The sequence below is a fragment of the Scomber japonicus genome, chromosome 13 (genome assembly GCF_027409825.1).
Source record: "Scomber japonicus isolate fScoJap1 chromosome 13, fScoJap1.pri, whole genome shotgun sequence".
Lineage (NCBI taxonomy): Eukaryota > Metazoa > Chordata > Actinopteri > Scombriformes > Scombridae > Scomber > Scomber japonicus.
In genome coordinates, this window is record NC_070590.1 from 14,574,677 (window position 1) to 14,587,355 (window position 12,679).

The following is a 12,679-nucleotide window of genomic DNA, read 5'->3' on the forward strand; positions in this document are numbered from 1 at the left end:
CAACTTCACCTGTCCTTACCTGCCTGTCTCTGTCTTTTCTTCATTGGACCTGTTGCCATTTCTCTGTCTGCTCTGAGTCACCTGGGAGACTTTCGGACAGTGATTTTTCTCTGGTTTGCCTGTCAGATTTGCTGAGAAAATCATGGGAAGGTGGCTGAGTTGGCTGTGGCACCACAGGAACTTCATCATCATCCCGCTCGTTCCACTCGCAATTCTCCCCCTGCCTCTGGTCTACCCTTACCCGGTGAGTGTGCTTGTGCAGTGGAGGTCATGTTTGAGATAACTAGGCTGTTTAATCTGTGTTTGTGTTGACTGGAAGAACATCACAAGAGTCTGAAACAGGAGACTCATTTTGGATGCTGTGAGTTTTGTCCTCTTTTTGTATCCTGCTTCTGTCCTTCTTCATGTCAGACAAGAACATGTTGAAAACAACTGCTCTCTGGCTAATATGATCTAGTATATTAATACCTGATGAAATTAACATGTTAGTTAACATGCATGTTTCAGCAGTATGAAAAGGTCAACAAATATTTGTCCTGATGATACAATAACCTTAATTACAAACAAATATCCTTCCACACAATTATTGAAACAAAGAAATGAAGAAACTGAAGAAAACAGGAATTCAAACTAGCAATCTGTCTCTAAACTTTCAAAAAAACTGACTGTATTTGTATCTTTAGCTCAAATGGAGACAGATCATTTGATGCTAGACTAGACTAGCCACCAGGGATCAATTATTAAAAGCCCCCACCAGTGGATTCAATGCAGGGACACCTGGCTGGATTTTTGCTTTCTGCAGAAATTCTGACTTGTCATCGAAGAAAAGGCACAGACGTAACTAATTACATTAATAATAGATCAGTTCCATGGTGCCACACTAAGGCATGCCAGTGAGCCAACATGCACAATGCAGGACCCTGAAACTAGCTAAATGGACAGTATCCATAAACTGCACAAATTGTCGTTGTTATGGTTGTCATTTTTCAGTAAACCAACAAAAAACATTTCCCTTCACAATAATTTGAAAGATGTCTTCAACTCCAAAAACCGTAAAACTTACATTTAATACCACAAAATGGAGTGGAAATCTATCTGTTTTTCATGTTGACGGCTGCTTGTTGAAATGTAGAATTCTATTTGAGATAGATTACGTAGTCACCTAAATTCAACCTCAGTCTTAAAAGGGCAACATTATCTTTCAAGCTGACAAAGGTGATACTGATGAATATCAGAAACTAACACAACACAGCCTTACACAGATAAATGCTTTATATTATGTAACTTGTATGTGTCTTATCACTAAGGAAGTCTCCAATGTAAACCACCTAATCCAACATAAAGATAAAGTGTGTGTCCAAGGCCAAATTCCTTTCATGATCAGTGGAAACAGTCATTCAATATTACCAGTGACCCCAACCAGTGCAACTTAGTCATCAGCATATAGATGTTATTATCTACATTTTTCAACTTATTGTATTTAAAACAGTTTACTTTGTGTCGGTGAGGTGTTGGTGCACAATGTACAATTCAACTTAAACCACATTTCAACCCTCATGTCCCAACACAGACAATGCGTCCTGATGCATCCCAACAAGGACATCATATATTTTATTATTTTGTTTTTTTAATTCACTACTTTTATTTCTGTGCCTCTGTCTTTATCTCTGTGCTCTTTATTGCTTAATTTTGTTTTCCTTGTTTGGTTTTATTACTTCTGTAAAGCACTTTTGTAACTTTGTTAAGAAAAGTGCTATGAAAATAAAGTTTTATTATTATTATTATATTATAACAGGAGGCTGTTTTGATGAAAGTGAGAAAACACCAAATGACTTTGTCTGAACAGTTGGAGTAGTCTATGTATGTATATTAGTTCTTAAAACTTTTTTTAAGCTAGACAGTGCAAAACAAATCTGGCGCTTGTCTGGCAACAGACTGATGTAATAATTGTGCAGCTGCCCACTGGTATTCAGATCACGGAAACACATTTTAAAACCACGTGTCAACAGCCTCCATGTGCCAATAAGACAGAAAGATTGCTGCCTCCTATTGGGTCCATCAGCCAGTCCCACAATGCAGAGCATGCCAAGATCCTTGAGAACTAGATGAGGATATTGATAACACGCCAATGTACCGGAAATATGAGGCTATCAGTTGTTTTGGTCTTAAACCAGACATTGTTTACTTTGTATGGCTAGCTGTTCAGTGTTACCAGTCTTTATGCTAACGCGTTAATGGCTCCAGTTTGATGCTAAGAGAACAAATGAGAGTATGTCAATCTTCTAATCTAACATATTTCCAGAGTGACAAAAGAACTGTTCTAAGTGACTGTAAATTATATATACAAATAAAAAACACAAAAAAACACAAAAACTAAAAAAGAAATAGAAAAAATGTTTATTTAATGAAAGTATGTTTTTGCCACTGCTAAAACTGTATGTAAAGTGTATGTAATATAAAATAGTGATAAACTAAGTAAAGTAGTAATGGAAGTTATCCTGTTGCAGAGTGAAGTAGATGTATGTATTTATTTCAATAATTCATATGTTTAACATTAATATTTTAAAAGTTGAATTGCCACAAAGCAGAAACACTCAGTCAAAGTAGATTACCTGCTGAGTTGAGCGAGGTCTTGGCGTGGCAGTGGAAAGTTTTATGTCGGGTAGTTCAAACAGGTTTTACTGAGGACCCATAAAGAATTATCTGTTAAGACACAAGAACGACAAACTGTTTGTTTTATGATCAAGGATTACTGCTATCTGCATGTGTAAAGTCTTATTGCCTTTTAAAGAGAAGCCAGAGATAAGTTTTGAGAGCTGAAATACTGTCTTTATAGTTAATGTGTGCCCACCTCTGCTTCTGGGTGTCTTTGTTTGTCTCAGGGTTTTACAAATCACATCAAACACATATATTTTTCATAACTCCACATATTTATGCTTCTCTAAGCATGTGATATTTATCACTTCTTATTTAGAGAATTTAGATTTCACTGTTGATCCTACTGACCCGAATGTGTGTGTGTTTACAGGAAGCACGATGTGGTTTTGCCATCATCCTCATGGCTCTGTACTGGTGTACAGAGTGTATGCCTCTAGCTGTGACTGCCTTGTTGCCGGTTGTCCTCTTCCCGATGATGGGCATCATGGAGGCTGGAATGGTATGATCAATATGTACTTTTACTCATCAGATGTGACTACTTGACTTTCAGGAAATGCTTTTTTTGGTTTATGTGACTATTACTGTATCCAGGTAGAAGAAAATTTTGGTCCCTGTTCTTCCTCTATTACATCGCCCCTTTTTGAGCTATTCACAAGGTGTTTGATTCGTCCTTGGTGCCAAGTACATCGCTTCATTTGGAAATACCAAACAATTAATGGTTAGGTTCACACATTTTCAAGTCTATCCTAAAACAGTAGTCAGGTGCCCAAAATGAACATTGGCCTGGTCAGAGGTCAGGATGAGATGGACTAGGAATTATGCTGAAGGACTTTCAACGACACTTCTTTCAAGGACATGTTGTAGCTTTACAGACATAGACAGATCTGCTTATCCCAGTGTTTTACTTTTACAGCTCATAAAACAAATCACATATAACATGATTCTTTGGCTGAAGTTTGTATCTGTTTGATCTATTTCAGGTTAGTATTGAGTATCTGAAAGACTCCAACATGCTGTTCATGGGTGGCCTGTTGGTAGCTATTGCAGTGGAGCAGTGGAAACTTCATAAGCGTATCGCTCTCAGAGTTTTGCTGTTGGTTGGCGTTCGTCCGTCCCTGTAAGTAAGCCTTTATTGTGTTATGGCTCACCTGTGTACACACTATGATAGACAGCAAAGAAAACGGCCCAGTCACCAGAATAAAACCCTAACCCCAACCCCGACCCATCATTTTTAACCTATACCAAGATCTTTCCCTAAACCTAACCAAGTGTTTTTGTGCCTAAACCTTACCAGAACTTAACCGAGCATAGACCATAAAACATCATTATTCAACTGATAATGAACTTTTAATGTGATGTAAAAGCTTAGTTGTTAAAACATAGAGATTCAGTGTATCTATGGTTTAACAGAAAGACAGCATGGTCAAACAGGGCCTACAAGAATCTTTAAAGTCTCAATTATTTACAGTAAAAATGACTACAAGCATACTCCTTCTCACACTTCTCATATAAAACTATCTTTATATGGCTTTAGGATGATAGTATTCAGTGATTTTACACTGTTGGGAACTTTTCAGTGATTTATCCATAACATCTTAAAAAATAATTTAATCTTACATTGCACCTTTAAGACTCACATTTCCTATGACATAAATCACTAAATAAATAAGTACAAGATAGAATAATGTAAATACTTTTTTTGAACAGAAAGAGGTGTTAAAATTGATATTTTTTCTTTTTTGTGTTGCTAAGCTACACATGTACACATTTAATTGTGATGTTACGATGATTTTATCTCATCCTACATAAAAAACATGGCATTGTTAAAGCTCAAAGTTTAAAAAAATCACTGGAAAGTGTGTCAAAGGACGATATCAGTCAAAAGTCGTCTTCCAATGATAAACCCACATTACTACACAAAACTGCTTGTTGACTAAACTATAATTGTTCATGTATTTTGATCCTTTTCAACACTATCCTCATATTCTCTACCTTGTCTTACAGGTTGATGATCGGCTTCATGGTCGTCTCCTCCTTTCTGTCAATGTGGATCAGCAACACGGCCACCACAGCCATGATGCTGCCCATTGCCTCGGCCGTGCTACAGCAGCTGAAAGCTACGGAAAGCCGGGCAGAGGACAGAGATTTACAAGAGTCAGGCGAGGAAAATCACGGGTTTGAGCTTGAGACCGTACAAACTAAGCAGGACCTGACAGATGGGAAACAGCCAGACATTAAAGCTCAACAAGAGCAAAGAGAGAGTAAGTAAAAATGTTTTACATGGTCTTTTAAAGTTTAACCCTTTCAGTAACTTTGACAAATATGCTCCAGTTGAACAGGACACACAGAAGGAGATGAGGAGGAAATTGTTGGATGCCAAGTACGAACGCCTGACCAAAGGGATGAGTCTGTGTGTGTGTTACTCTGCCAGCATTGGAGGCACGGCCACGCTCACCGGCACGACCCCTAACCTCATCCTCAAGGGTCAAATGGACGAGTAAGGCATTAACAGTAACCCAACACATACAATCAAATGTTATTCTGCATAGGTAACATCTGACATCTCTTATTTCTTTTTTGTGAAGTCTCTTTCCTCACAATGGTGGTGTGATCAACTTCGCCAGCTGGTTCGCCTTTGCTTTTCCAAACATGGTGATCATGCTGTTTTTTTCCTGGCTCTGGCTCCAGTTCATGTTCCTCGGCTTCAAGTAAGACAACTTCTGCTTCTGTGAGCAATGAAAACGTTGGTGTTTTTCCCATGTATACAGCATCATGTTTATGGTTCACTTTCTGCAAATATTTTTAGTTACATAAGAAAGTTTGCTCTCTAGACTGAAAAGTGCAGTCCACAGTGAGGTGTGAGGAGTTATCACTGCACTGCAGAGACACTGATTGCTGACTTCCTAATTGCTTCACTTGCCTTTAGATGAAAGGTGTCCCTATGAAGCAGTGGTTAAGTAGTTAGCAGTTATTTGATAAAAACTGGTGGGCCAGCCTCATAATTTGAAGAACTGGAAATATAGTTGTTTTGTCCCTTTTTTCAATTGGTTTAGCAGAAACCTCAAAACACCTGCCACTGTGTGTGACTCAATATTATGTAACTATCACCTGTGAAGAAATTTGATTTAGTCTAGTTAATGACAACACTATGAAAAACATCTGTAAATCTGTAGTTAAAACCTTACAGTTCAACCAGTTCATTGAAGTTAGTCCATGTGAATAAATCCTTGATTTGTTGACTGATCTTCAGCATCTTCACCCTTTGTACTTCTCTTGTCAGCCTGAAAGAGTCATTTGGGTGCGGCATGAAGAACGAAAGAGATAAGGAGGCATACACAGTGATGAAGGGGGAGTACAACAAGCTGGGCCGCATGAAGTTTGCTGAGGGGGCGGTGCTCACCATCTTTGTCCTGTTGGTGGTCCTGTGGTTCACCAGGGAGCCAGGCTTCATTGATGGCTGGGCAACAGTGCTTTTCAATAAGGGAGGGCCGTAAGTCTCACATTTCCTCTTCCTTTTTATGGGGGGTAGGGGAGGCATGACTTTAAAGGATAAGTCTCATAATTTTTTATATTTTTTATGATAGTCAACAAATCCAATAAAAGACCAAAACTGAATTGTTGGTGTAGTAAAGACTGATATAACTTACTCCTCTGACCTGTAGAGGTCCGTTCTTCTCCAAAAACTGAAAGTATTTTTGTGCCACACTGTTGCACTTAGTGACATGTTCCTTCTCCTTTCTCCTCCTTCTTTATTTGTACCTTCATTAAGATGGACACTGTATTTTGTTTTAAGTTGATCACATATACTGTATACTATTGAGCACCCAATCCACCGCTGAGAATATAGTCCCCAACAAATACACCATTTGCTTCTGTTTAAGCACAGCTTTTGAACATTTTAAGCATAATTGAGATAATGTTTTAAATATTTACATCTTCAGCAAAAAACAACAGATTTAGAGCTCTATGCTGCAGGGTAGAAAAGTCAGAAAGAATTGAGAGACAGACTAACACATAGTTGGTTTTTGTCTTTTCATTTGTTGATAATAAGAAAAACATATAATATTTGCATCCTTACCCCTCTTTTATTTTTTGACTCCTTCGCCTTCCATCTCTCTATTTTGTTCTTTCCTCTTGTTTTCTATTAAAGTGTGCAGAAAATCTTTTAAACTCTGGTTCTCCAATTGTTTTTCACACATTTGCACAGTGACTACACAGATCAGAAAGCAAAAACATCTTGAAACAACAATAAAAAATATGTCTAATAATGTTTGTTTGTGTCCCTCAGGTACGTGACAGATGGAACGGTTGCTATCTTAGTATCGATGCTCTTCTTTGTTATCCCCTCCCAGCTGTTCTCGTTTGGAGGGTACGGCACCGATGAAGAAGGTAAAGGGTTTTTTTCAAACCCCACTAGTCACATTTACTGAGAAAAAAAAATACAATGTAAAACAATGCTTTTAATGATGTTGATGTGACCTAAATTTCAGCTTACTGGAGCACTGGGGGATGATTACCCAGCAGATATGACACTGCTCTCTCAAACTAATTACTGCTTCATGTTCACACTTCATGTGGGTCTCACAGGTAAAATGGTGAATAGTCCTCCGACTCTCCTGAACTGGCAGATAGTTCACGAGCGAATGCCGTGGCACATCATCCTGCTGCTGGGAGGAGGCTTTGCTCTGGCTGCTGGCAGTGAGGTACACACATCAACACTTTGTTTTCTCCCTTTACAACTTCACATTGTCTTTTATATTGGTGCTGAAACAATTAGTCGATTAATCAACTAGTTGATCAGCAGATTTTGAATGAAAAATTACATAACTGATTTACGTTATTCATCAATTAAATATTTAGCTGACTATAGGTTAATCTAGCGAAGTCACAATCATTTTCATTATCAATTAATCTGGTAATTATTTTCTCAATTAACCAGTTCAGTTCAATTAGATTAAATTGAATTACATTCACTTAAATTCATACTTTATTAAGGAGGCTTTTCAATCAATTAATTTGTCTATTTTTAATCTGCGAACTGAGGATGTGGATTTGTTATTATTTCTTTACAATAACTTACTGTGGTTATTGGAGGTTTTGTGCAAAACAGATAAGAAAACAGCAGATGCTGATATATACTGACTATTAGTTGCTAAACTAAAACATTTCTGAGACAATGAAAAGATGCCTCCGCAGTCACAAAGGATATTATACAGCTGTTGTCCCAGGCTGAGCGGTAGCCTGCTGCTCTTAATAGATAAACAAATCTTTATGTGTAAGACTGGTGGAGTCCTGTTTAAAAGGAAGAGCACTAAAGTAGTTTAAGGCCCCAAAACACCAAAATCTAAGACTGTTATCACCATGTTGTCTCTACGATGTGTAATGCAGATTCACAGCAGCTGACCAAAATGTTGCAAAATGAATAAACATTTCTGCTTGAAACATTTTGTTACAGAATTCGGGTCTGTCTAAATGGCTGGGGGAGAGTTTAGAGCCTCTAAAGGAAATCCCACCTTTCGCCATCTCAATGCTGCTCTCCCTGTTGGTGGCAACTTTCACCGAGTGCTCCAGCAACACAGCCACCACCACCCTGTTCCTGCCCATACTGGCCTCAATGGTACACACAGTTCAAATGTATGCATGCAGGCATTAATACACAGCTTCTTTTTTAACTGTGTTGTGTTGGTTTGTTTTATAGGCCACTGCTATTAAGGTACACCCGCTGTACGTGATGCTGCCCTGCACCATCGCCGCCTCTCTGGCCTTCATGCTGCCTGTGGCCACGCCACCCAACGCCATCGCCTTCTCTTTTGGAAAACTCAGAGTCCTCGATATGGTGAGATTCACACAAACACACACACAGTAAATAATAAGCATTCATGTCAGCAAGAGGTGAAATTATTGTTGAGGCCATGACTCTCGGGTCTAATTTGGTAGCTTCTTTATTGAAGTATGAAGGAGGGAAGTTTCCTTTCTTCACGTAGACTGTAAAAAAAATATGATGATGTGACCTGAGATGTTCTGAGTGTCTTATTGGTGGCATCTTTGTCAGTTCCTGCACCCAGAAAACCTTTTTTGTGGTTATGAGATGAAGTTTTATAGATCGATAACCACCAATAAGCAAAAACACACACAGACGATACCTTTTTAAGCCTTAATATCTTCTTAATAAAAAAAATACGAAAATAGCTACGACACACACATTGGTGAGAGTGAGAGCCAACATTAAAGGAGTTCACAATTTTTCAAGTCTGTCTTATAATAACAGTCAATTACTCAAATGAACATTGAAGTAGGTTTTTCTTGCTGTAATCATTCCTCCTGTTCATAGCGACCATTAGAAGATTCATAATACTCTTACAATTTAAGTGATGGGGGACAAAATCCACAGTCTTTGTGTGTAAAAATGTATTTAAAAGTTTAGATTAAGCTAATATGAAGCTTCAGTCATCCAAACGAGTCAAGTTAAGTAAATATTACAGTCTTTTTAGTGCCAAAGTTTCTTTTTGTAACTTTACTTCTACCACAGCTCACACACTGTCTAAGGAAACACAAAGAGGGAATTAGATGCTAAAAAGACTGTAAATGTGGCAGGTATCCGCCTGATATGACTAACTCAGACTGCTGAAGCTTCGCATAAGCTTCAGATCAACTTTTAAACATATTTTTGCACATAATATAGGCATGGACACATTGTGGATCCCATCCCATTTTGGATCACTTTTTGATTTTTAATAGCCAGTATGAACAGGATGAATGATTACAGTGAGGAAAACCTCTTTCAGTGTTCATAGGGACACATGACTGTTGCTTTGAGACAGACTTGTTCTTTAAGTGATCTCATTAATCACATGTATACTCAGAGACAAAGATTCACCTTCAATGTATAAAGAGGTATGAAATAATTGGAAATTGGCTGAGATGTTAACAAAAATAAATAAACCTGGTGAATTTAGTACATAACACAAATACAAAAAATAACAAAGAGAAAAACAGCGGTGCAACATGCTATCAAATGTTCATATTAAATTGAAATAATAGGCTAAAACTCACCTATTAAGTACGATAAATATCACTTCAGCTAATGCACCATGAACAATTATATTTTGCACAACCGCTATAAAACATGCCTCAGAGGGTGTATGAGTCATGTCTGTTTACTGAAGTTATCTGGGATCTAATTAAGAGACCTCTTAAATTATGACAGTTTGATAGGTTTTGTTCTTAATTTGTGAGTAGAACTGAACAATTCTTTGTTTCTTTCACTCAAGTACAAGAAATCATATGTAGCAGTTGGATGAATATAGGCCTGATTTAATCTCCTGTGCTTAAAAGCTTTTTTTTTTGTTGCCAATTTGTCATTTAATAAGAGAGGAAAGTTGGAGAAACTGAAAAGAGGATTTCTGGATGTAGATCAATACATCTTCACATCACTAATCTGTACTTTGACACTAATTAGTTTGTGTTTTTGAACTCTGCTCTACTGTTTTTGGCCACTGAGCAGATGTACCACTCCAAATCTCGTTTTATATTCTTGTACAATGACAATTAAGGCTTTCTATTCTATTCTATACTACTCACACGACACATTGACATTAACGTGACTGTCTTTTCCTGCAGGTACAAGCCGGCTTTGTGCTGAACATCGTTGGGATTCTGAGCATTAATTTAGGTGTCAACACCTGGGGAAGTGTCATGTTTGACTTGGACACCTTCCCTACTTGGGCCAACGCCACAAAAGGGTAACTGTGAGTGACGGAGGACTGAGAGGAATAGACAAAGTGATAGAAAGACTGAGAGAGTAAATGACAGAGAATCTGCATTTAAAGGAATTTTGAGAGCTGAGCAGAAGCTTTGACCATATTGTTGTAGAAGGAGGAAGGGAGTAAAGAACAGTAGGCTACAGTAAACGTGCGAATAAAAAACACAAACCTAAAGATGATACGTGACACTCAGCAGTGGTTCGACCACCACGTCTAACCAAAAGTACCACAACTATCACGTGTACTCATTTTGTTCAGTACAACTCAAACAGCTACACTCCCAGTACTCTGAATCAGTGTTTTAATTATAAACCTGCATTACTGTGACCGATATATAAAAACTTGAAGTTCTGTCAAACAGTGAACTGCTTCCTTAGACAGACATCCCCCTGTTAATGTTCAGCACTTCCTTGAGTCATTCCAGCGACAGAACAAAAGAGAAAAAATGTGTTTAAAAAGAAAAAAAAAAACAGAGGTCATTTCCTTGTAAACATTTACTGAATGTGATGTCATCTCATTAATTTATTTATCGTTCACAATTAATGCAAATATGCAGTACGCTGTGAATTTGACTGCTGATTGTTTAAAAATTATGTGATTATATAACTGAGTAGTTTTTATGGACATAATGAACTGAAATTGAATTAATTGTATCAGTTAATTTAACTTATTGCTTTGGTCCTTTTGTTGGACCTCAAGTCTTTGTTTTTAGTTTTTTTTTTTTTCTTATCAGTGTTTTTGTCACACTGTTTTTACCACGAACAAGCATTGAGTTTATATATCTTAACTTGTCATTTCAAGAATCCAAACTTATTATGATTATTTGTATATTTTCCAAAATAAATAGTAATCATTTTCTCACCGGAAGAATAGAGATGGAAGCGGGAATAGTTTGACATTTTGAGAGATATGTTTATTTGCTTTCTTGTTGTAAGTTATATGGGAAGGCTAAATAAACTACAGCCATAAAGACAGGAAACAAGGGGAATCAGCTAGCTGGGTTATTTCCAAATCGACAAAATCCACCTAATAGCTCCCCTAAAGTTTTCCTTAATCCATACACAAACAGAAGAGTTAAAGCTTAATGTGTAGTTATATATCAGGCTTTTTCTTGGCCAGGCACAGTGACTTCCTTGAGGCTCTGCTGGTTGTATGACAACCTCACAATGATGACAGGACTCAAGAAATAGTCTGATACATAACCATCCTAAAAATCCCACAACTTCAGTTTTGTATGCATTTTAAAAAATGGGACAAGAGAGGGCTGATACAAAGTAGTAGTAAAAAAAAAAAAAGTAGTAGTAAAATGTCAAACTATTCCTTTAACAAAGCCACTCCTGTTATTAATTTGCACAAGTACAAAAAGTTCAGGTGGCAATAAAATGCTCCCTTAAGCGTTGAGGAAAACACGTGACAGACAAGCAAAAGTGTACAAATGTCACTAATAGGAAGGTGTTGCTAATAATGTGTACACTGTGTTCAGATCAGGTGGCTGGTTGAAGGATAACTTTAAGATAAGAGGCTGCCAACAGGATACGATCAGAGTGGAGATCAGTATCTGTTGTGTTTATTACAGCTCAATGTAATAAACATGAAATATGGGAGAGAGACATAATGTCCCAGCACAGTTGCCAACACGTTGTGCTAATGTGTTTCTTTTCTCCACATGACATTTTTATATACCAGATACATCTGTAGTGTGAAAATAAAGCATCACCATATGAATGAAACCGATTCTCTCTTACTTATTCAACATTAACGGTCAAGACATTTTGATTTTTAAAAAAATCCCATAAATCTTTATTTAATTTACTTTTGTTCACTCACACCCACATTTGAATAGTCAAAAACTTTACATCAGTTTAATTTTTTTTTTTTTTTTACACGAGTCACAATCGGTCATAAATAAATCTGTTTCTACATTTCTGTTTTTGACATAACATTCAAGTCAATCTGTTTGATCTCTGATTAACACCGTTCAGAGTCTCATTGTGCACATTTCTTGCAACACATTTTTCAGTCACCCTTTTCTCCCTGTTACTCAAACTCACTAGTGCAGACCCAATAAACCAGGAAAACCCTCTGGTAATAATTAAAAAAAAAACAACAACAATCATCCAGATTTGATCATGTTGAGCCAATGAGGAGAATATAAATATGAATCTGAATCCAACATAATTTCCACCATTTACTTGTGTTGATGTGCATTCAAATGAGAGAAAACAACACAAAAAATGAGAAAATGTAAGATTTCAGGG

General features: G+C 37.2%; 1 protein-coding gene across 1 annotated transcript; it reads left to right on the forward strand.

Moving 5' to 3' along the window:
- LOC128371476 (solute carrier family 13 member 2-like) lies at positions 1-12,145 on the forward strand. The gene is made up of 12 exons (XM_053331805.1): positions 1-244; positions 3,029-3,157; positions 3,639-3,775; positions 4,663-4,919; positions 4,990-5,155; positions 5,244-5,366; positions 5,939-6,148; positions 6,947-7,047; positions 7,246-7,361; positions 8,114-8,275; positions 8,357-8,494; positions 10,279-12,145. The coding sequence occupies exons 1-12, from the start codon at positions 143-145 to the stop codon at positions 10,402-10,404; spliced, it is 1,767 nt and encodes a 588-aa protein (XP_053187780.1). The 5' UTR covers positions 1-142; the 3' UTR covers positions 10,405-12,145.
- The last annotated feature ends 534 nt before the right edge of the window (positions 12,146-12,679 follow it).